Source organism: Alosa sapidissima, chromosome 4, assembly GCF_018492685.1.
Source record: "Alosa sapidissima isolate fAloSap1 chromosome 4, fAloSap1.pri, whole genome shotgun sequence".
In the NCBI taxonomy this organism is placed as follows: domain Eukaryota; kingdom Metazoa; phylum Chordata; class Actinopteri; order Clupeiformes; family Clupeidae; genus Alosa; species Alosa sapidissima.
Window position 1 is genome coordinate 18,168,315 of NC_055960.1, and position 24,412 is coordinate 18,192,726.

Here is a 24,412-nt window from a genome sequence, read left to right on the forward strand (position 1 = left end):
TGTGTTCATTAGCCTTTTAATCATAACAGAAGACATCAATACATGACTTGCAATATCAAACACCCACAAGAAAAATGCTGTCTAATACAACTGTAATAATACTCACTCAGTAGCACATAACTCAATTGATTTATAACTGAATAATCATCTAAACATTTACCACATTGTCTACATAAGGAATTGTACAAATGTACTGCATACAATTAAGCCTACCACATTTTTGACAGGTTCTAAATACTGGTTTAGCTTACAATGTAATGTGAAGGGTTTTTTTCCCACTCAGTCTCTATTACTGTAGTGTGTTTGGTGTACAAAGTGAGGTATCCCATTTTAGGGTGAGCCAGTATTTTTTTCTGGAACAACCCGGAAACCTTTTACCACTGGAACAAATATTGCATCCTTAAATGTTTTACTTGGTGCAGTTATCTGAATAACTCCATTTAATTGTACTTGGAATACTTGCCAATGCAAACCAGCATCCTGGCATCAGATGCTGGCGTATGGTTTACTTATACCCTAACATGCAGGGGATCTGAGGAGGATCCACACAGTGCTCTATGCTTTTAACTTAAATAGCATAAGTTTCTAATATTGTACACATGAACACAACAGTAAACATTAGAGGGCTGAGAAAGCTGGAGTGAGATGGATCTCCACAGATCTACCCACTAGCTGGGTACTGTCCCCTTTACCTTGTCCAACCCCTTCAGGAGAATGTGTGTAACACTAAGGTTGCAAGTCTACACAAATTGGACGGTTGAACTCTAGGAAGAGAGCATATGTCTCTCTAGGGTTTAGCACCTACTCCACAGTCACCAGGAATGGACATCTAGACTGAGTTGTCGCGCTCTGCCACTTTGCTCTCAATGATTTCTCGTAGACCCTTGGTAAAGTGCAGGTTCGCTCCTATTACAATGTAACCCTGAAAGGTGAAAGGTGACAGATAAGAAAATAAATATTTAACAAAATGTGTGAGAACAAACTGGAGCATATGTGACAATTTATCTGTAGTAGGCCTATTTTCCAAACTGAAGGGAGAGTTATTACTCTTTTGGACGGATATCAGAAAAGATTATATAAAGCTTACATTGTAATAGTTCACCACTTCTTCAATGAAGTCCATTCCATCTGCCAATGGGATCTGCACACCTCTCTTGGTATAATCTATAGGATAAGTGGAAAAAAATAATACATACTTAATTATTAGCTAAATAATGCCAAATCATCTCACTATAATAACTGTTACACTGAAACCAACACAGTAAACATGGCAAGACCCCTGAGCCAGGCTTGTGCAAAATTCCAGAATTGAATTGAAACTGGCTCTTAAATTCCAATTCAATTCTTGAATTTTACTTGCATTTCAATTGAGGTAGCAAACAGGAAGCAGAATTGCAATTCAAATTGTGCACAACCCTGCCCTGAGCTTAAAGTATGAGTAAAGCAAGGTCACTTACTGTTAATAAGAGGCACCACAGAGATCTGAAGCATGGTTTTCAGTGGCCCTTGCAGGGGGATCAGCTGTACAGAAAGAGTTTGAATATACTTGTCAAATGTTTATCTTATCTGCCTGGGACACTGTACTTGTACAGCAGGACAAACATCTCAAAAACAACACGTCAGTAGCTCACCGCCAGTGATTCCAGAGCAGATTTGTTTGAGAAGATTTTAAACCTGGAAGAAAAAAAAAAGTTTGAGGTTTGAGTACATGAGGTAAATGGAACAGGTGGCATAGTCCCGAGAGGACTGATTTAGGTGCTATTACCTTCTCAAGTCCATATTTACGGTGAGTCTCTTCCCTTTCATCGACACCTTGGCATTAAATTTGTTCTCCTGCAATTACAACCAAGAAACCGACATGAAAGCTGACACGTATAAAAAGGGTTTGTGTAGAACAGTCGATTAACAAGCCCTTCCATGGCATAAACATGCTGGTCCAACTGTGGGGCCCTAACCATGGTCATGCTGCTTAGCTGGACAGGAGGCTGGCCCGGGGGCAGCACCAGGACGTTGACGATGGCATTGACCACCACGCTGGCTCCAGTGGATTTGATGGTACAACGGGGGGAAGCAGTGACCTCCAGCTCCAGAGCCAGCGGGGCCTCCATTAGGGCAGGGTTCTGATGGGACAGAGTGAGGAGGTCCTCAGTGGAAACTCCATAATAGCCATTTTAAGAACAGAGAAAAAAAAACAGTTCATGCTTATAAAAAAGGGGGCATGTTTATGGGAAAACACTCACAAGCATCATGAGGGTCCCAAAGTAGGTTGTTCTCAGAAGCATCTCCAAATCCTTTGACATCTGGAGATGCACAGGTTATCAGTTGTCAGTCAAGTTATCAGTTATCTGTGTTGGTTGAACGTTATTTGAAACAACTGTTGTTACATGCAGAAGTTTAGATATGTTTATTACATTCAACATTGGCTATACTTACCCGCCCATTTGAAATCTCTGTTTTAAACATTCCGGCTTTAAAGTAAGCATCCAAACCGCTGTCAAAGAAGTATTCTGACAACGCCAGGTAAACCATCTTATCATACTCTGTCATAATTGGAGTTGCGCCATTGTTCGGCAAGGTGTCATTCTCGTTCTGAAGTTCATAGAACATACCCTGCAGAGATAGAAGACAACAAGGATAAGAACATAAGATAGCTCTACCTTGGTGAACTATTGTTTGATGTTAGTGACAAAAGTATGCTGGTCACCCTGAAATCCATGTCTAGACTGCTGTCTGTCACCACCGGATCCTTCAGCAGGGAATAATCAATACCAATGTAACTGTCCACCTCTGAGCGCACTGAGGGCAAGAGTAACATCAAAACAAACATTTAAAAAACAAATAGGGCCTATATTGTAATCACTCTACACTGACTGGTGTATTTGGAAAAATCAGTAACCTACCTGGAATAGTCTCCAGTAAAGCATTAATCGAAACCAGACCTGCATGATCCAGGGAAGGACATATCTGAAAAGTATGATTCAACATATTTTTTATTCAGTCATCATAGGTCTACATAGGGTGGCTTGCCCCAATGAGGGACATTTTTGCTTTTCGGACTTCAGTAGTAGGTTTTACTGCTATAATGTGAGGGCAACACATTAAATCCACATCCAGTTTTGATCACAGGACCCTGCAGCTTTGGCTTTAGTCTGGAGAAGAGCTTAGGTGTCCCACATTAGGTAGTGTCCCACATAAGGACAATTTAGTGTACTGTACATGTTATTGAGATGAAAAGACAGCAATAGCGAGTTACTCCTAAAATTATCAAATTGGCGCATTTCCCTCTTCCATGATACAGAGTTTATATTTACAGAAAAAATAATGTTATTTTCTGTTCCCTCTGGACTCCTAGAAAGTACCAACATTACCTGTTGATTTAGGAGGAAGCGCATTCCAGTGGTCAAGAATGTCGCAACAAAGTCATATACTCTCCTGTGAGGAAGGAACGTTTCAGGTTTACAACCAGCATACAGAAGAGATGCAAAAATATGTCCTTTGTAATTCGCTCATTAATTTGTTTGTTTATTCATTCATTCACACATACAGTCACAGTTTGAATCACATGTTCATACATCCATTCACTGACTCAGCCAGGTACTTACCCAAGAGTGCCACTGAATTTGGCCTTCATCTTGGTAATGTAGGCATCACAGGTTATATTTGAGATCTTGAGGCGTCCCACTTCATCTCTGATCAGGTTCAGAGCTGTGTGGATATTAACACCCTCTGCAGATGCGTTAATAGTGCCCACATCATAACTGGGAAACAAAACCTTAACGTCACACAATGGATGTGTAATAAAATACTGCAGATATTATAATGGCATTAATAATAGCCGTTTTCAAATAAACCTTCTCTCATTCTTATGAGAATGATAGTAAGGTTTGTAATTAATTGAAGGAATATGTTCATAATTTGTGTGCAGGGCATTTCAAAATGGATTATCCACATGTTCATAGGGAATGGACACTTGTATGATTGAACCATGCAACACAGGTCAATAAAGGAATGCTATTTTGTGGACGTAAACATTTAAAATCTCTGTTAGGCCATACAAACCTGACAAGAGACCATTAAAACTTACAAGAACCAGTAGAGAATCCGTCTATGAAAGTTTAAGGTGATGGAGGAGTTCTCCACTTCAAAGAAAAGGCCCAGGTCTGGCTGGAAGCGCAGGTCAACATGCGTCAGATTCATTTGGGTGATCTTCACACTGAGAGAGGCGCAGAGTCAAGAGCTCAAAACTGAGTGAAGTGGGAATAGAATATACAGACTGCAGGTATATTTTTACAATGGAGACCTACAGGCTCTGACTAGTGACTCGAAAGGGCGATCATTATTGAGTTTCATCAACAGATCTGCCTTGAAGTCATACATCAAGCAAAGTATGCATACCAGTTGGTACTGTTACAGTATTCTGATAAACATATAGATAGTGCATTAACAACAGGATAAATAGACAGTTTGGATTGTCTTACTTGTTAATAGTGTACTGAAATCGCCCATCTTTTCCTTTCATTTCTGGCATGGTGATGTTGCTGAGTTCTTCCTCCACAAACCTCTGAGTTTCATATTTCACTAAAAAGTAATGCTTCAAGTTACAAACTGTTCTGTATTCTCAATAAAGCATTATGACAAATCAATTAACAAATAGGTAAGAAAAAGTGTGTTGCCAATATGATGCTACCTACTACCTAGTTGAAAAGTTTTAATGGGTTATGCTTAATTTAATTGGGCAGTACATTTCATAGTAAGACAACTGCAGCGTTTCAGTACATTTTGCTATTTCTTAAATAATCATGAGCAACTGTTGCCTTCAAAAAAGTGACCCCTGTGCTGCAGGCCCACTTAGTGGCTGCATCAAAAGCATGCCAGGAAATATTCTGTTATGCTACAGTACAGTAGGCCTACTTAAAGTACAGTATAAGTTCTGACCAGTACCTGGGATGGACAGGTACTGGTACTGACTGACCAGTACTCTGTACCATGATAAAGAGAACAGCCAGTCTCTGACAAAACAAATCTTGCTGGACTAAGATCTACAGGAAATTATATACACACTTACACATCTCAAGGCCCCTGGATGTGAAACGGATCTTGCAGCCAGGAGTTATGTCCGCCATGGCGAGGGGTAACAGGAAGAGGACAGACAGGACGAAGGCTGTCATGGTGCCTGAGGGAGCTGGATTTAACAGATACAGCAGCATTCAAGTGTACAGTCAGTATGACATAATCCGATAGATATGACTGAATATAAAAATATGGACCCTTATTGAATATTTATCTAATGGATGACAAATGGTAAATCCACAAAAGCATAGGGATGCTGCCACTGTACATTTTGAAGTTGTCAATGAAAGACATTGTCAGTATGACTGAGTATATGACATTTTCTTTTTTATTTCTCTATTATGAGTATAAATACAGTATAATTACAGACCTTTCTCTGCTGAAGGGTCTTAGCTATTACACTATCCTAATCTAGCTTGAATTTCCCCTTGGGGATCAATAAAGTATCTATCTATCTATCTATCTATCTATCTATCTCTAACCTTTGCACCTTTTGAGCGACTGACCCACAACAATCCTCCACAAGTATGATGTCTTTTTTGCCAAATATGAATCATTCAGAAAAAAACAGTTTATTCCAACTTCCCTCAGGGGTTCCCAATAAAACGTCCAAACAAAGTGCACTCCCAGACGGAGCATTAAAACTCCAGCCCAAACATCATTCCCTTAATAAATAAACCAAGCTCATATGATGCTTTTTAGCAGAGGAAATAATCATGGTCAAGCATTTTACTTAGAGCATAAAATAAAACAGTACAGCCTCCCATCATATCATTCTGGCCTGTGTATCTCTCATCACAGCCTGTTTGATGTGAAACGCACTTCCAAATCCTGCACCAAAATCCCCATCAGCCTAAAAGCAATAACATCTGTGCTAAAGCAGAGCATGAAGCTTAAAAAACACGACACAATGAGAATACCTTGCCTTTTGCCTGGGTATCTGAAGTAGTCTATCCAGTGCGAAGGTTGTAGTCCGAGTTTGTCTCTCACCGCTTGTGTTTGCCTGCTGTGTGAGTGGTTGAGTGTGCAAGTGAATGTGAATATGAGCGCGAGTGTGTGCGTTTGATAGGCGCGACATGCAATGTTCAGCTTTTTGTCTGCACGAACATTGGGGGGCAGCACTGATCACTATAGAAACCATTTAGACTGAGCTGTCCGAAAGGAGAGGGAGAGATTTATGTTCTGGCTTGTCGTCCTAACTGTTGAACATTTCGATGATCTTGCACAACATACGACTAAAATTAATTGACAGAAGTCACATTTTACCTCATCTTTCATGCTTATACAAAACAATAAAGATTTTGCATGACGCAGGTCTTTGCCTGGGGCAAAACAGAGGAAGATTGTCAGAGGGAGGGCACAGGGCCAGCGCGACTGAGAACGAGGGCTGAGGCGGGGACAGCTGTCTCCAGTCAGCCAGACACAACTTTAAGGACCATACAATCAAAACAACGTGGGCTATGAATAGGGTTACTGCTGGTCAGTGACCCACACCAGGCTAACTGTTCCACCTTTGTCCATGGGGAGACTCGTTCAGGAGAAAAAAGGAAATGTACAAGATGTCCCACTCTTTTCTGGGAAGTGCAGAGGTCAAAACCTTTCAGTTCTGATAAATATTCTTTACCAGAAACTGGTGATAAACAATCACAGTGTCTCCTGACCATCTGCTCTTCTTCATTAAATGGAAGCATATTGACAATTTTCTGAATTTCGAATACATTTCACCTATACTGTTGGCTAATCTTCATAATGGATTTTAACCAGTGGATTAAGGCTATGCATAACATTCACCATGCAATAATAGGTCTCCCTGGATGGTATTGCCTAAAATATGGCAAATGTCACTGGAAAGCCTGAACAATTCAGTGATATTATAGTAGGGGAGGGAGTAAAATGCTTACATTCATTAGTTATACAGGCCTACACATGTGTTTTGGCTAAAAGTTGTTTATTATTATTCTGCAAATATTGTTAATGTTTAATCTTTTGAATGTGATGAAATAACAGACTCGTATAGTTGTATAGCATCCATACCATTGTGTTCATATCTGGAGCCATTCCGGACCTCCTTAAGCGCTGTTTTGCAATGAGGAGTGGTCATTGCTGTTCAAAGCACACAAGTTTTCTACTTTCCAGGTCAATGCCCTGTGAAAACCTTCTGGCCAGTTTGCACTTAATGGGGGGAGGGCTCAAGCTTGAGTCAGTGTTTTGCTGGAGAGGACCATCTCCTTTGTGATGTCAAAAGGACAGGCAGCACAACATGCTTTCTGCCGACATGTGACACCAACTCTTAATTTTATAATCTTTTGGAAGAACCCTTCAAAACTTGATCCCACTAGAGTATGCAAAATATGTATAGACCCTTTCAAAAATAAAAACAAAAACAATGCTTGAACATTCTATTTGGTTCCCAATCTACTTCCTCTGCATTAAGATAACATATGGAATGTTAAAACGGAAGGCTTGTGGGGCCAACTATGATGCTGATAATAGAACTCTCTTGAAAGGGTCTATAGACCCTTTCAACAAGGTAAACAAAAACAATGCTTGAACATTCTATTTGGTTCCCAATCTACTTCCTCTGCATTAAGATAACATATGGAATGTTAAAAAGGAAGCCTTGTGGGGCCAACTATGATGCTGATAATGGAACTCTCTTGAAAGGGTCCATATAATTGCAGAGATATGCAGTGTATTCTTCACATTATGAGCAGAGTTCTGTTGACAAGCCAGATGTACTATGCCAAATGCACTAAATCTGTTAGAAAGATAACATGTGGAGAATTGTCTTTTTTAAACCTAAAAATGTAGACTTTTCCCAACAAGTCAAACAGTGTCAAATCAAACCCAATATATTGGCTATAGAACATGGGAATAATAAGACAAATGACGCTTGAAAATGAATAAGTGTATACCTACACTGAATGTCTGTAAAAGAAATAACACTAAAGCACTGACTCACTGGGATAATTGTAGGCTCCTCTTCACTTTGTCATATAGTTCAAAACAGTTTCAACTTGTTTCCTATTATAAAAACCCAACCCAAGTTATCTCTTACCTCTTCTTGTACCATTTTTCAGGCAGTTTTCGACCTTCCTCTTAGTACCAGAATTAAACCAAACTCTTAAACTTTGCACAGCATCATAGCATTTATGTCTTAACATCACTCCCCCAGGGATTGCACAATAAAAGTGGAATACTTACAACAGCGCCTTGGGTCCATGAATGACTGAGAGAGCTTGCCACTTCAGCTATGTCCCAGTACTATTTTTTTTGTCAGAAAAAATAAACAGGCAAAGTGTTCTGCTGTGCATAAGCCCCTTCTCAGTCTGACGCTCTGTGCATCTGTTCTCCCAGCATGCCTTCCCGTATTTATGCAGGCAGGTTGAGGGGAAAGGGGAGTGACCCAGCTCACCCCAGTCGCATGACTTTGTGGTTGATTTAATAACGGTTTTATTTCATAAACATATGCTTAACAGCACTGTCAGCCGTGCCCACAGATGAATGCTTACCATCTTAAAGGAGAGTTGATCCAGATAATAACAAAGACATGCTATTTGAAGGTGCTGCAGTTTTTGAGCGTCCTCAACACCCCCAATGTGCTCAGTTTAGTATATGTGAGGAAATATTTGTATTGCCATTTTAAAAACCGAATGGTGTATCTGGGTGTAAGGGCAACAAATACTGTATTTCCCTTTATGAACAACAGCTTATCCTAAAGAACTTGTTGATGTGCCCCAACATCTTGTAAGTTAAGAAAAGGTGCCTTGTGTTAATGGGATGTATTAAAGGCCATGCTAGAAATGTAAATTGCAATGGGCTAAAGCTGACAATCCATGAAAAAAGTCAACTGGCTATACCAACTTTGGCCACCCAGAAAAAATGTCTCTCTGGAACTGGATAAAGGTCACACACGCAAACTGCTATACTTGGCTGCTAAAAAGCGATGTTTCAGGCAAGCACTAAAAAAAAAAAAAAACAGTCTCCTGGAAAAAAAGTGAGCCAATAAGCAGAAAATTGCATGCTAGCAGTGAGCTAAGCTTTCCAATAAGGCAACCACTAATTATGATGTGTATGTTCTTTTTCTGGATTCAGAGACCTGGGGCCATCTAAGGCAGGGTCTTTTATTCATCACGGCCTGCCCTGCACTTTTCTGCTGAATCACATGTTCTGAGGGGTTAGGCCAGTGAAGAACACTAGAATGTAGATCCCAGCAGACGGCTAGCCACAGGGCGGGTCTTGGTGCTAAGCTGGCGCTGACACTGTTTAGGGCAGTTCCAAGACCGCAAAGCACCGGGGTGATGTCTCAGACCACCATCTCTGATCAATGTTGCTTTGATGTGCAGTGCATGTCAGAGTGAGAAGACTGACCAAAAAAAAAAGAACTTGTACATTGAAAGGAGGGGAAACACTGCACAAATGCAGAAATTGGGTTGATTTCAACAGTCATACTCTCTATTTAAGCTTATTGTAAGGGAGGAGTCATAAGAAACTTTCTTTTTCAAAATCAGACTTAGATGCGACCACTGGAAAGAAAATATCAAAGGAAAACATGAACCGAATTGTAGTTTAATTATTTATTCATTTTCTTTTACATTGAAAATCTCTGCCAGCAAAAGGACCAATCACATATGCAAATAAAGATGACAAATATATAATACATAAAAGTGTAAAGTGTAGTAAAGTTTTTTTTTTTTTTTTTTAAAGTGAAAATTCTAAACCTTGTATTTCTAAATGACAAATGTGTCCCACTCCCATCAAGTTACTTGATAAGTGAGCACAATTTCAGTCCATCACCAGACAAGAATCTGAGAGAAATGTGAGAAACGCTTCTGAACTGCATGTCATTCACATCCTCATCACTAGCAAGGCAAAATTATTTCTTCCAGTAGTCTATTCATCCCATCATGATCAATATGTGCACTATCCACAGTCTGAGGAGCCTGCATCTTTTGACATAACATCAGATGACAAAACAATAGAGAACATTTTGATTGCAATGCTGGAATTAAATGAGTATAGGCTAATCAACAGTTAGTTAAATAAATATGTAAGCAACGTTTTAAAAAACGGAATCAGAAAGGTCATACATGGAAATAGCTGTAAAGGGAAAACTGATGTTAAAATTAGGACACCATATGCCTTATTAATTTACCAAATCCATTTCCAACAATCCAACCTAACTTGGTCTGGATTCCTTCCAAAACAGACAGACAGACAGACATAACCATACGTATAGTAGCTCGCTTAGGCTATTACAGCTATGTAATGAAACTACTCGGCTACAAATCAAACTATTGCAAAAATGAATGGGTAGGAATTATTTTGCTACTTTTACGGAAATTCCATCATAAAATGTGTACCTTAGGGCACGCTAAAAAAATAAGTACATCAATACGGCAGCTACAGCATGAAAACAAGACTGCTCGACTACTGCCTCTCTACATATGGCTACCGCTCATTGACAAATACTGTACTAAACAGCGCTAAAATTAGCGCCTGCGCATTACCCAGGCCCGAGTCCCCGATACAAGATGGCGGAGACGGTGGGGAGGGAGAGGCGGAGGCGGGTCCGGATTGAATAGAGCAAAGCCTATACAGGATTCCCGACGAACCTCAATAAGGTAAGGGAATTAACTATGTGATTGGTCAAATAAGGGTATGTACATATGGCGGAATATACAGGGCATCATAATAATCTGTCAAACGTTGCACTTCGGTCCAATGCATAACAAAAATAAACAATATTCTGTGCAGGGGGCGCAGCAGCTTTCACTGGAGAGCGTGCGCCATCTTGTCTAGTGTTTCCAAACCAAAGTGCGCGCCTAAAATTGTGTATGCGTTAGCTCGGAAAGAGGGCTCCAATTGTACTTCCTGAAATACGATTTCAAAATTTGACCGGACATTAATGTTCTCCTGTTGTTTTCGATCATTTCTATGTAAAATTATCCAAGACTTAACCAGTAACTTTTCGTAATTTACCTGATATTCTGCATATCCCCTGCCCGGGATCGACGTTGCTGCTGGTTGCTTTGTTGTGTAGCGCAGCTACCCGACGTTTTCCCCTCCTCCTTCGTGTTTGTTTTCGGGCGGCTCGATCTGGGGTGGGCGGTATAGCAGGCGCATGCGTGTCCTGCGCTCATTTGAGATGTTAACGACGACAAAGATAGAAAACATTCACAGCAGATGTCGATTTCGATCATAATGCTCTTCGTGTATCCAGAAATAGCAATATAATTTCCCACACCTTACTGTTCATATTACATGATATGACGGAGCAGTTTAAATCGCCCACAATAATTTTATGTTGCCTGCTTGTTAGCAAGCTAACTAGCGAGCTACATTAACGTTTGTTTTGCTAGCTTGCTGTGTAATCCCCTGTCTGATGTTAAACATTAGCTAGCCAACCGTTTTGAAGGACAGCTGCTTCATTCAAACAGCAACGTTAGGTTCCACTGTCATTTTAGTGTTGGTTTTCCTGGTATAAATCACGTTATTATGAGCGTGTTATTAACACGTTCAGCTGATAGATGGAACTCTGATGATATCGCACCTTGCACTTTTTGATTTATTCCACATACGAGCACATGACGCCATAAGGAATTAAGTTAGTTTCCTGAATGAAGCAACACTACCTGCCTGGCGTTAAAGAAGGCGAAGGCTATCGGCAATGGGCCTCTAGATTACCACTTTGTGCGAATACATAATGCAGCAAACATGTGCGCAATACATTTTATGTTGTTTACCCCCTATAATGTTGGAACATACACTTTTCTAATATTGCCCATGTCAAAGCGCGTCTTTAAGATAAGGTATGTAATTTCAGGGCAGGACAGATGAGGAGAAATGACAAGTGAAAATCACGGCACAGTGAAGGGGGAGTCAGCAGTGATGTCTCCTACCGGGTCCTCATCCCAGGGGCCACCACTTCTGCCCTCAACCAGCAAACCAACCCAAGAGCTACCTGGTATGTTGGTGCAGAATCACGATGAAGCACAAGTTTTTAAATAAAACTCCATGTCTTATTTGAGATGCTATGGTTGTTTTTGTTGGTTATTGTCTGTTAAATCTCTAATGTAGTTTCAATAAAATAAACTTTACTGTGGTTGTAGCTCTCCTCACCTACTTGTTCAGACAATAATTGTGTGTTCTGCGAATCAGAAGTCATTACTTAACAATGTCTAATGTGATTTTTGTAGTGAAGAAAGCATAGGAATAGTATTACTGTTTAGTATTAGTGTTTACTTTTCTAAAGTTAGTGTAAATGACATTAAAACATGATTATCTTCTTAGATGAACTGATTCAGGCTGGCTGGACAAAATGTTGGAGCAAGAGAGAAAACCGGCCATATTACTTCAATCGTTTCACCAACCAGTCATTGTGGGAGGTGCCTGTTCTTGGGCAGCATGATGTTATTGTGAGTGAAGGAGCTTTTTGCCCATCTCCCCCAACATGTTGTTTTCTCTAGTGAATCCTCTTGAGCTAATTTTCTGGCCTGACCTATTTTTTGTGATTTATATTAATTAGAACAGACAAAATAATTTAATTGTTTAATGTATGTCTATGTAGTCTGACCCTCTGGGTTTGAATGCGGCCCCGGTCGGTGGGGAGGCTCCGGGTGCTGCTGGAGGGGCTGGCGATGCAAACATGGGTAATGGCCAGCGCAAGAGACGCCCTTCAGAGGAGGCTGCTTTTGGGGGTCCCAACAGCTTTAAGAGGCCCAAGGTGAGGCTCAGTATTATGGTTGTTTTTGTTGTTGTTGTTGGTGGTGCTGTTTTATTTCCATTCATTGATTCACCCAACTCTCTTAAAGGCCAATAGTGTGAATGGAACTTGCTTTTTTTACAATTTTCAGGTGGATATACCTGTAACTCCCACCACGCCTACAATTCCCATATCACCCAGCACCCCAGGTGCCAAACCATGGAATTCCTCTTCAGAGGACAAGCAGGCACAGCCTACTACACCTACTCCCACCCCGGCGTCTGCATCTGCGCCTGCCCCCACACCTGCTCCCGCTCCCGCTCCCGCTCCATACCGTCCTTCTGTGTAAGTACCTCCACCACCTCAGCCACACCCACTTTGCAGTAGCACCACTCCTAATACATTTGAATGCCACACATGTTCATCAAAACCTACCTTACTCATTTTCATCTATGAAACATCTTTCAAGGTCCTCCTTTGTTAGATGTGTTGAGCTGCTGCTCAGTAGGTTTGTCTAATTACTGTCAGGAGTACAAACATTGCTCTTCAGCAAGCAATTTAATCGGTATGATACCTATGTGCAGAGTGTATTGGGACCTGGACATCCAGACCAACGCAGTAATCCGAGAACGGCAACCGGCTGACCACCTGCCACCCCATCCGGAGATTGAGATGCAGCGTGCCCAGCTCACTACAAAGCTCCGGCAGCACTATCATGAGCTCTGCTCTCAGCGGGAAGGTATTGTCACAGTTCTCCTTCTGTAAAGTCAACAAGCTTGTGCAAAGATTACTGTGTTATCTGATCACTTATTTTGCATAACATTTTTCCAAAGATACAAGTTGTCACTGTAATGGAATACCTGTCAGACAAGTTTATGTAATGCTGAAACCTACAATGATTAATTTAAACAGGCAATGGCATTTAGATTCAAGGTTGTCATATGCTCCGTTTCTCAGTTGTTACTGCCGTTTAACCCTTGTAAGACGTAACATATTTTTGTTACTTGACGAATGTTCCCAGGTCTGGTGGATCCACCACATTATTAGGCTTTTAAATCAATACAGCCATAACCATTTATGTAAAAATACTTATCAGATGTTTACTTAGCTCAATTACCAATGATATAGACATCATATATGGTTAATATGATATGATATGAATGGTTTTGGTTTTGTGAGAAAATGAGGAAATTCAATTACAAACAAGGTGTATGGGTGGAAAAAACAAATAGAATCATCATTATTGATGCCTATTTCTTAGAACTTAATCAGAACAGGTGCAAGTGCTTGAAATATGACAAACATTATTACACCCAATCACCACTTATGTAATATGTACATGTGCATAATTGAACGCAAGTTATTTTCACAGAAAATGAGCCAAGGCCAGTGAGTTTGAGTTTGAAGAAATGATAAATAGCATAATTCTTCTTTTAGCAAACATTGAAAATGGGTCCCACAGACCTGAACACCTCACAAGGGTTAAATGGTGCTGATTTATCATTAGTGCACAAATTGCCATGATGATCCAAAGTTCTGTAGAAAAAAAGATCCAAACGTCCCAGAACAACAGCACTCAGGAAAAATGCCCCGCAACATTGCTGAAATAGTTGCCTCGTGTATCGTTAGCCGCTCAGGGGATGGCCGCTCAACTGCATATTCCCAGCTTCTATCCATAGAGTAATAAAGTAATAAAACAAAACAAACTCCAGAGTTCTGATGAGGTCTTGTGTTTGGCACAGGTATTGAGCCTCCCCGTGAGTCTTTCAACCGGTGGCTTTTAGAACGGAAGGTGGGGGACAAAGGTGTCGATCCCCTGCTGCCGAGTGAGTGTGATCCTGTCATCTCGCCGTCCATGTTCCGGGAAATCATGAATGACATCCCCATTAGGTGAGAGCTTGCCGTCTCTACACAGGGCAGATTAATCTGTCTGAACAAACTTCTGGAATGATAAGGCCAACAATCCTGCTGAATTCCTCAGTCACCAGTGAATGCTCTTCACAGTAGTCTACAGACAAATCGGTGTGTTGGATTGTTAATGCGCTGAGAATTACTAGACGATATTTTGTCCAATGGTTATCAAGAACAAATTTGTTAATTTCAAAATTAACAATATGCTTCATTGCTTCAAGGTACAAATTTAGCAGATGTTAGGTTTTTCATCCATGTTTTGTGTGCTTCATGCTATGTTTTTGCTGTATTTGCAGTATAATATGACAGAAACGCGTTGAGGTGGATCTGTGTGTTGTAGCATAACAGTAATCAAATACAACTCTCTGAACTATCTGTCTCACTGTGTGGTCAACAGGCTATCGCGCATCAAATACAAAGAAGAGGCACGGAAGCTCTTGTTCAAGTATGCAGAAGCTGCGAAGAAAATGATAGACTCAAGGTATGTTAACAGTGCCCCCGCACCTTTAAATTACTAAGGGCTAGTCCACACGTACGAAACCGATCTTTTTTTCCTCCGTCTTCCCTGAAACCGCATCAAGAATATTTGCGTCCAAACGGATCCATCTCAACACGACTCAACACGTTACTTCATACCCCAGGCCTATAGGTGGCACTGTTTCTTTACAGAAATTGACCAAAGTTTGTGCTTTACAAACAGACAGAATAGGCTATGACAAAATGGCTAGTGCAAGGAAACCAGAATTGTTTGTGTGGACTGATGGTGAACTGTCAACTGTAGTCAACTGTAAAACTAATAAACTTTATTTTACGGTTTGTGAAGGATGCAGTCCCGTCCTTTATTTGGCTAACGCAGGTAGGCCTACTAATCACCTTTACTTTCTTTGGTTGTAGGATAGTCCGTGATTCACATTAGTTTTGGCTATCACTGCAATTAGGCTACTAACGCAAGGCTTACCCAAGTTCTAGGCTATTTTGTCGCCACATTTATAATATTGCTATAAAACCTTCGTTAGTAACAGTCAATACGTTTGCCTGCATCAAATCAAATCGCGCATTTGCATTCAGTGTGCTACCATCGGCTTAACATGAGTTCTAAGCGTCTTTGTATGCTTATATCTGATTTCACTCGACTGTGAATGCATGTATATATGTATAAGACATGTAAAATAAATGAATGACACTGGCACTACGCACAAATTAATGTAGCCTAAACTTACACCGCACTTTCCTAATAACTTAAGTTCTCTCGCGTCACTGACAGTAGCTAGAATGCATTAAAAAATACCGTGAAAAAACAGTGTTCAGTCCACCAAGTCATAAGCTATCGGCGCTGCGCAGCACCAGTTGTGATATTTATCTTACGGAGTGTAATCGTAGGTAATGTCATGTATGAAAACTAGTATTGTTAGGCAATACTATAAGTGCAAGTCCAGGGCAGCTGAGGTGTGGCGATGACAGCATCGATACGCAAGCAGTATGTGCGGTTTTGCTGTCTAAACGAATTCAAACGGGCTACGGTTTCAGATTTCTCCACTCTGGGACCAGGTTTCAGAAAAGTGCGGTTTCGGGCCAAGACGAAGCAAAACCTCTGCGTTTAACCTAAAAAGCGTCTCCGTGTGGACAGGCCCTAAGTCTGTAGAAATGAATGGGAAGATGTTATCGTTTTTGACAAAATAATAAAAAAAGAAATTTAAATACATTCTGGAAAGTCAGTTAAACCCCACAGCTTAGTTAATTTTCAGCACAGCAGCACAGCTCTGATTTTCACTTGATGCTTAAATACTTGTAGATGCAGTAGACGCTGTCTGATCAGTCTTTTAGTCTGAAGTATACTCTCGGGCTGTGTCCTGTGTACACACCCAGGGTATGCCCTGAAGCCCTATGTAAAGCCCTCTGTAAAGAACCTGGGTGTGATCATGGACAGAGAACTTACCTTTGACAAACAGATTAAGTCCGTAGTCAAAGCTAGTTTCTTTCAGTTAGAGCGTAACTTTCTGCAAAATGCATCCTAGGGTGTTTTTGTGAATGTACCCGAGTCAAACTTTCATTTAAAAGCATAATTACGTCCGAAGCACCACTTTTAAGCTTGTCCTTGTTGTCGTTTTCAGGTCAAATGGCCTTTTGAATAGGAATCGTAAGGGCACTACTATTTTGATACATGATCGCGTCAAAATCGCTATTTTTAAAAAACTAAGAAGGCTCGACACAACATGAAACTTTGATCGAAGAGTCATCAGTTTCTACACATGAACTTGAGCATTGAGAACATTGTTTGTGTACACAGAGTTTACTAAAGGAAAGGTTTTGAACTACTCACTTTTTCTGCTTGCCGCCATCTTGCCAGTCAAGAAGTGAGTTGTCCAAAACCTTTCTTTTTAGTAAACTATGTGTACACGGACAATGTTCTCAATGCTCAAGTTCTTTCTTAAGTAATTTTGTGTGAACGGGCCATTGAAAGACCAGGCTGCACAAAACTTGTTGGGCATGCCCCACAAAAAGATCCAAACGTCCCAGAACAACAGCACTCATGAAAAATGCCCCGCAACATTGCTGAAATAGTTGCCTCGTGTAGCAGGCAGCCCCACAAGGATGACACGGAACCATTGTTTTTCGTTTTAATCTTTCGTTTTAACACACACAGACATGCACAAGCATGCACACCCCATTATCCCCACATACACACTCACAAGCGAAAACACTCAGAAGCACACATATACACAAAAACAAACAAACTCATAAATACACAAAAGTTGCACAAGTACGGGCTGGAGTAAGAGATGGAGACAAATTGTGCGTGATTTATTTTTGCGTAGAGAATGTGCAGGACTGAGCACCGGTCATATTTTGTACAGCTTTGCGGTACATCTAGTTTTAATTTAGGATCTACTTTGTTTTGCTATTACCATTATTATTATTATTTTACAGCACTTTGGTAAATTGTTGTTGTTTTTTAAATGTGCTATATAAAGAAAGACATTGACTTAAAGGTGTCACTTTGCTAAATTAATTAATTTAAAAATGCACTGTACTGCTGTACAAATTTGTGTTGTCACTTTCTTTTTTCATACACAAGGATTAAAGTTCTCCGTCATAGGATGGATTTCCGTCAATTTGATTTTAGAAATGTCATATTTGAGATCGATGCAGATCCGATAAGAAAAAAATAGGAGGGGGGGGGGATTATCACCGTTGCTTTTCCAAAGAACACGTATGGAGGACTAGATAGATAGATAGATGGATACTTTATTGATCCTCGAGGGGAAATTCAGGACTATAACGGTCTAAAAGTTGGATTATAGTGACACATTAGATACAGCTGATGAGGTTGGCCAATCCGTTTTTGGATATGATATTGTGAGCTCTGTGCGAATTCGGAGAAGCGTGCCGTGACCATACATTTTGGTAGGGCAGAAAGTCTGACTTTTTTTAATAGCCTATCATTTTGAGCTACATTAAAATGACATATTTTACTGGACTTTGCTGTATGCTTAAATCATGTCACAGTCAGAATTGTAGATCAGTAACACATCAGTTAAGTTTGCACCGTTCTCATCACGTTAAACCAGCGAAGCATAACAAAACTTTTTTTGTTTTGTTCTGTCTGGCCTGCTGCTAACTATCTAATATTTTTAAGTAGTTGGGTTTTATAACTGCAACTCAAGACAGTTGGGTGTTATGGATAATTGTCTGACCACTCGTTGTAGAAACTAGGTTATATTATAGGATATACCTCATTCTCTGCAGCAACCTATGCCATACCTTTGAACACCGTTGCCTTCTCGTTTTTGCGCTGTCAAAAGATGCTATTAAATCCACTAGAAGCTAAACCAAGGAAGACACCAGGGTTAGCTAACATATCTTCTAATTTAAACCTAATTTAACAGAAACTCAACACGGTTAACAGGTGCAACACTACTCGCCATTTCTGCATCTTGAAATGAAACGATAGGCCTAATTTATAACTGGCGGAATAATTTGAGTAGTTCTAGAATATGACCATGGGGCAGACTACTTTACGACCATACAGGCGTCTTTTAGCGCGGATTGCAATCCTCTTTAAAGCCGCCAGGGTTATGCGATAAATTATTGAGGAACGCGATCGTCGAGGTGCCCTGCCCCAACATTGCATGACACATTACACTCAACGAGAATCGCCATCATCATCCAAAAGTTGATGTCAATAGACCAGAAATAGTTGGAAAGCCTACAGAAACTATAGATAATTAATGTGACAATCACATTATTAAAAGTAGACTTGGAGCAATGATTTACTGAAGAACTATTTTTTGTGGAGGATGCTTCAGGTAGTTCACTGCCCCACCTGCCCATATGGACCGCACGCTCCTAGAAGCGTAGGCTGTGTTCTTTCCGTGCATCAATGTAGACAATTTCTTACTATCGCGAACTCTTGTCAGGGGAGGTCATTCATTTTGGGTGTCACCTATGACTTAAACAGATAGCCTTCTATGCCACCCGATGTAGGCTACTATTATTGTTACAGTTTTTAATCAATGCAACTAACATTATGTGTAAAGCGACGCAATATAAACCGTAGCCTATGCAATTTATTATCCCGTCTGTTATGACATGTACAACAATGTTTTTCACAATTTGCGACGGAAGGTTTTGACTGGGCGTGTTGGCATAAAAAAAAATAATATCACTGTCATCATTGCGAACTGTTGAGTAAGGGGGTCAGTCTGTTTGTGACGCACAGACAGCCTTTTAGCCTATTTTGCTTAGGCCTCACTTTTAACGACAGTAGGTTGTGAGTGTATGTTGACAAAAAATAACCATACAATTAAAATAGTCAACTTAAAACTTTCTATAAAATATTATTAATTTATAGCACAAAACCATAACCAATAGGCCTACCAGAACCTTGCATATTAGCGTCATGATTTGTGTGCGTCTATTTGGCAAGGCCACTAGCTGTCATGGATGCGTTGTTGCTAAAGGAAGGCAGGTGTCAAAAGTTAAAAAATAAATGGAGATGGGCAGCTGTTGGAAATGGGGGAGAACTAACAAGCCATGGTGTAAAGAAATTAAAGTGCCAGGGGTTTGCTTTTGCGCGGTTCGCTGCAAGAAAATTGTTTATGGATGCAATAGGAAAACGTTTTAGCACGCCACCAATCAGAAAACCGCCATAAGGTTAACGTTTGTGCACTTCAGGACATCTTACCTACCTGGTGCAACTAGCCACCACGACAGAGGTAGGCTACGTTTATCTATGGCTGACCGTTTTTACGTTTAGAAAGTAGGCTACGCATGTCTTTCATAGCGCAACACGACCTGTCCCTCACCATATCGCAACCTCTTGTCAACCTTATACAATCTGTTGCTGAAGACAAAAGCACCGTCTCCAGATTGTCGTTATCTTGGAAAACTGAGTTGTCAAAAACTGAGTTGTCAAAATTACCATGTTTTCATTAAATGCGGATGAGGCAACAAATGGAAATATGAACAATATAGTGCTCGCACTCCCGCTTTCACGTTGACTCAAAGTCAAAGTCAGCTTTATTGTCAATTTCTTCACATGTTCCAGACATACAAAGAGATCGAAATTACGTTTCTCACTATCCCACGGTGAAGACAAGACATATTTTACCAATTTAAGTCCACAGACAAACATAACATTCAAGTAAACAAAAAAGTAAGTAAATAAGTAAATAAGAGGGCACATATAATAATGAAAAAATAAGAGCAGCAAAATTTGGTTGAAATTGTGCATAGACAGTCAATGAAATACTAGTGCAAAGTCAGGCCAATAAAAGGCTTGGGTAGTTCTGTTTGACCTAAGTAAGAAAGAAAGTGGCATAGTGGTACAAGTTCTGTAAGAGCAGCAGAAGTGTTGTGTTTTCAGGACAACAACACCAAGTTGTAAAGTGTACAAGTGTGCAAGTGTGCAAGTGGAGTAGTGCAGGCGGCCATTTGTGGGTCCAATGTCCAGGATGTTATGTAGCTGAGGGTGGAGGGGGGAGAGGAGGGAGAGAGTTCAGCATCCTTACAGCTTGGTGTATGAAGCTGTTGGTGAGTCTGGTAGTGCGGGAGCACAGGCTTCTGTACCTCTTCCCAGAGTCTAGATATATCTAGAATGTTCTGGTTCGTTACTTTGATGAGGAAATGGGAAGTCTTCCAAACTTGATTTTATAGATTTTACTTGGTGTTGAATTGCATATTAACAAGAAAAAAATCTCCCCTTTAAACACTTTTGGCCTGAAGTAATTAAATAAGAGTGCGTTAAAGCCTTTCTACAATATTGCTGCAGTAGAAAAGAACAGCAATGGCTAATCAGCAATGGTCAGGGATGGTACTAAAATATATTTTTGTTCATCAGGAAAACTCTGTCTCAATCAAGAACACTCTCAATTTGCCTTATTCACATGGCGGCCATTGGCGGCTAAAACGAGGCTACAGGGTACACAAACCATAGGATTGTTATGTTCTATGCATTCACCTGTAGGTGGCATTAATTATATAGTAAGTGTACCCTGTAGCCTCGTTTTGGTTTAAACAATGGCCGCCGTGTGAATAAGGCGAATACTCCCTTTACTTTGCTGTTTGCATGTTTTTGTACATTAAAAACCAATAGGTCGCGATCGCAAAAGGGGTGCTATCTCTATAGGTAGATAAGAACAACGTATGACTTATGGCCTGAAAAAAGTTCAGTCAAATGATTTTTTTTCACTTTAATCCCTGCATACATACTCCATACATGTTGGACTTTTGTTCCTCTTACCTTATTGTTCCTTCAGGAATGCCACACCAGACAGCAGGAAAGTGGTGAAATGGAATGTGGAGGACACCATGAACTGGCTGAGGAAAGACATGTCAGCAAGCAAAGAAGACTACATGGTACCTCAAGCATGGCCTTTTTACGCTACACTAGTTATTACATACTAGTCCGTATGTGTGAACCATACTGCAGAAGTTTATTTATTTCCTCCGCAATTAAAAATTAATTTTTAAAACATTTCAGGACCGCCTCGAGCACTTAAGGAAACAGTGTGGGCCCCATGTGACAGCAGTTGCCAAGGACTCGGTGGAGGGGATCTGCACCAAGATCTACCACATCTCAGCCGAGTATGTGCGCCGCATCCGCCAGATTCACCTCAACCTCCTCAAAGACTGCAACATCACAGGTTGGTAGAAACCATTTGGTGAATTTTCTACATCATTTATTTCTGTAGCCTCAAAGATTAAAAGTTGTTGTTACCTGAAGCAGAGACTTTCTAATGAGGAGACACAGCACTCAAAAAATCCTCCATAGAAATGCATGGGGCTAGTTTGTAACCGTTGTCTACACATATCACACCCCTTCCTCGGCAAAACGTCGACATGTGAATACATTGAGCCAACCATGTGGTGTGATGTGAATACATTGAGCCAACCATGTGGTGTGATGTGAATACATTGAGCCAATCATATGGTGTGTTGTGAAGACATCGTGCCAATCATGTGTTGTGAACTCGCCGCTGGAGCAAGATTGGTGTCGTGAAACCTTGCGCACGCGCATTTCTGCCGAAGAGGGTGCCCGATGAGTGGCCAAAAAGCGTTGCTATATGGCCGCCGAGTGGAGGGACTTGCCTAAAAGGACTTTGCCTGAAGTACAACAGCATATCAGTGTGACAATTGTTGTGAGTCTGACTGACTGTGATCAAATATCATAAATATCAAATATCATGTCATAAAACACAGTTGGATTTCTACAGATCATTAAGACAGGGTGGAGTAGGCGACAGAATATACAGAAACACAACATGCATTTGTATTTCCTTGTCAGCATCACATTTATGTATGCTTTATGTAACCTAATATATTTACAACTACAGCTGGTGATGCTGCCTGGGAAATACAACCATGAATTTGGTGCCTGAGACCAGTTGATTTTTGGGGCTTGTTTCAGTTGGACCACTGCTGCCACTATTGCTTCTGTCATACTGTGATTCAACTACAACAACAACAACAACTTGCATTTATATAGCACTTTATTGAGGCACCCAAAGTGCTTTACAGTGAAGGGGAACCTCAATAACTACCACCAATGTGTAGCACCCAGTGGGTGATGTGGAGAGTGAGAGAATTACACTGTGGGATGATTAGGGAGCCAGATGGAATAAGCCAGGTTTGGGACTCACCCACTGCTTTGCTTTCCCTCCAGTGGACAGTGCAGAGACTCCAGACGTGCAGGACAGGCTGGTCTACTGCTACCCCATCAGATTGAACATTGCCTCGCCTCCCCAGCCCCGTGTAGAGCTGCACTTTGAGAATGATGTCGCCTGCCTTCGCTTCAAGGGTGAAATGGTGAAAGTCAGCCGCAGCTACTTCAGCAAACTGGTGAGGATGTCATCTGAAATGGGCATAGAAAGATGTAGACATGTTTGGCTTGGCTCCATGTCATAAAATGATCTACCTAGTGCTTGTATTCGTAATTAGTTTTAAATTTGACATTGTTTTGTGGTCATTTTGTGGTTCTGCTTTTAGGAGCTTCTTTACCGGTATAGCTGCATCGATGACCCGAGGTTTGAGAAGTTCCTTTCGCGTGTGTGGTGCCTTATAAAGAGATACCAGGTAAGCAGCACCCACCCCACGTCCTTTATAATAATGTGGAGTGTGACTAGTTGCAAAAGTTTACACTGTTTTAGCTCCATTGTCAATTTTTGACCTGCTAATTGCAATTAAAAAAAAACATGACCTGAATGGATCTCCCTTACACATGAACCTCCCTGTTGCAGGTGATGTTTGGCTCTGGTGTGAATGAGGGCACTGGTCTACAGGGGGCTCTCCCCGTTCCTGTGTTTGAGGCTCTCCACAAGCAGTTTGGAGTCACTTTCGAGTGTTTTGCATCGCCGCTCAACTGTTACTTCAAACAGTTCTGCTCTGCTTTCCCTGACACCGATGGTTTCTTTGGATCCAGGGGGTAGGTGTATTAGTTACATTTGTTTGCAGACTAAAGCTATAACTGGCAGATGATGTAACTAAAGCTGTATATGCCTTTCAGACCTTTCCTAAGCTTCTCTCCAGCCAGTGGATCATTTGAGGCAAACCCCCCTTTCTGTGAGGAGTTGATGGACGCAATGGTTACTCACTTTGAGGCAAGATGGACCATCTTTTCTTGCACTTCTTTTTAGCTTGTTGATGGAAAATCTATCCAACACTTGCTTTGTTCAAAAAGTTTATCATTCTCTGGCTCACTTCTGCTGTCTAAAGGATCTGCTGGAGCGCTCCAGTGAGCCTTTGTCTTTCATCATCTTTGTGCCGGAGTGGCGAGACCCGCCGACCCCTGCTCTAACACGCATGGAAGCCAGCCGGTTTCGCCGGCACCAGCTGATTGTTTCTGCTTTCGAGCACGAGTACCGGAGTGGCTCCCAACACATCTGCAAGAAGTAAGTGTACTCACTGTTGAAAGTGATCAATCCTGACAACATACAAACAAAACCAGCTTTGGGACACCAGGGTGTGATTGGGCAAGGTCTTCTTGGGTGTTTTTCAACCAACAGAGGAAGCTCAAATTTTTTGAACCTTGGTGCTATCTAGTGAACCAGCCTGCATTTCCAGTTCCAGTTTGAACGGTTGATGCGTCATCAACAGAGGGTGTTGCATGCATAAACAAGAGATAATGATATGCATAAACAGGATAATCTTGGGTTGTCCCATTGTACTGAGTGGTTTCAGTTATTGACATCAGTGTTTTCATATTGGGGTATACATAGTAAAATCTGT

General features: G+C 40.9%; 2 protein-coding genes across 7 annotated transcripts in view; one reads left to right on the plus strand and one right to left on the minus strand.

Annotated features, from left to right (window-relative positions):
• Window positions 1-11,126, minus strand: LOC121706595 (phospholipid transfer protein). Of its 5 annotated transcripts, none has more exons than XM_042088481.1 (16): window positions 11,053-11,126; window positions 5,066-5,182; window positions 4,479-4,578; window positions 4,085-4,213; window positions 3,603-3,758; window positions 3,369-3,432; window positions 2,901-2,964; window positions 2,705-2,796; window positions 2,434-2,610; window positions 2,241-2,300; window positions 1,956-2,120; window positions 1,766-1,833; window positions 1,632-1,674; window positions 1,458-1,521; window positions 1,088-1,164; window positions 1-922 (listed from the first exon to the last, which is right to left on the minus strand). In XM_042088481.1, exons 2-16 carry the CDS (start codon window positions 5,166-5,168, stop codon window positions 830-832), a joined length of 1,455 nt encoding a protein of 484 aa, XP_041944415.1. In that variant the 5' UTR covers window positions 5,169-5,182; window positions 11,053-11,126; the 3' UTR covers window positions 1-829. The 5 variants fall into 5 exon arrangements, with proteins under 5 accessions (XP_041944415.1, XP_041944412.1, XP_041944411.1 ...); XM_042088478.1 differs by lacking the exon at window positions 11,053-11,126 and adding an exon at window positions 8,275-8,784; XM_042088477.1 differs by lacking the exon at window positions 11,053-11,126 and adding an exon at window positions 8,129-8,261.
• pcif1 (phosphorylated CTD interacting factor 1) overlaps window positions 10,570-24,412 on the plus strand; it is a 17,788-nt gene continuing 3,945 nt past the window's right edge. Inside the window, exons 1-15 of one of the 2 annotated variants that reach the window (XM_042088462.1) lie at window positions 10,570-10,694; window positions 11,897-12,037; window positions 12,364-12,488; window positions 12,641-12,796; window positions 12,927-13,120; window positions 13,360-13,514; window positions 14,518-14,665; window positions 15,084-15,167; window positions 21,445-21,544; window positions 21,669-21,831; window positions 22,851-23,026; window positions 23,174-23,260; window positions 23,425-23,609; window positions 23,691-23,784; window positions 23,900-24,075. In XM_042088462.1, the coding sequence (XP_041944396.1) occupies window positions 11,917-12,037; window positions 12,364-12,488; window positions 12,641-12,796; window positions 12,927-13,120; window positions 13,360-13,514; window positions 14,518-14,665; window positions 15,084-15,167; window positions 21,445-21,544; window positions 21,669-21,831; window positions 22,851-23,026; window positions 23,174-23,260; window positions 23,425-23,609; window positions 23,691-23,784; window positions 23,900-24,075 (1,964 nt within the window). In that variant the 5' untranslated portion in view covers window positions 10,570-10,694; window positions 11,897-11,916. Of the gene's footprint in view, window positions 10,695-11,111; window positions 11,790-11,896; window positions 12,038-12,363; window positions 12,489-12,640; window positions 12,797-12,926; window positions 13,121-13,359; window positions 13,515-14,517; window positions 14,666-15,083; window positions 15,168-21,444; window positions 21,545-21,668; window positions 21,832-22,850; window positions 23,027-23,173; window positions 23,261-23,424; window positions 23,610-23,690; window positions 23,785-23,899; window positions 24,076-24,412 lie in introns of those variants that run through there. The other variant, XM_042088461.1, reaches the window with a different exon arrangement.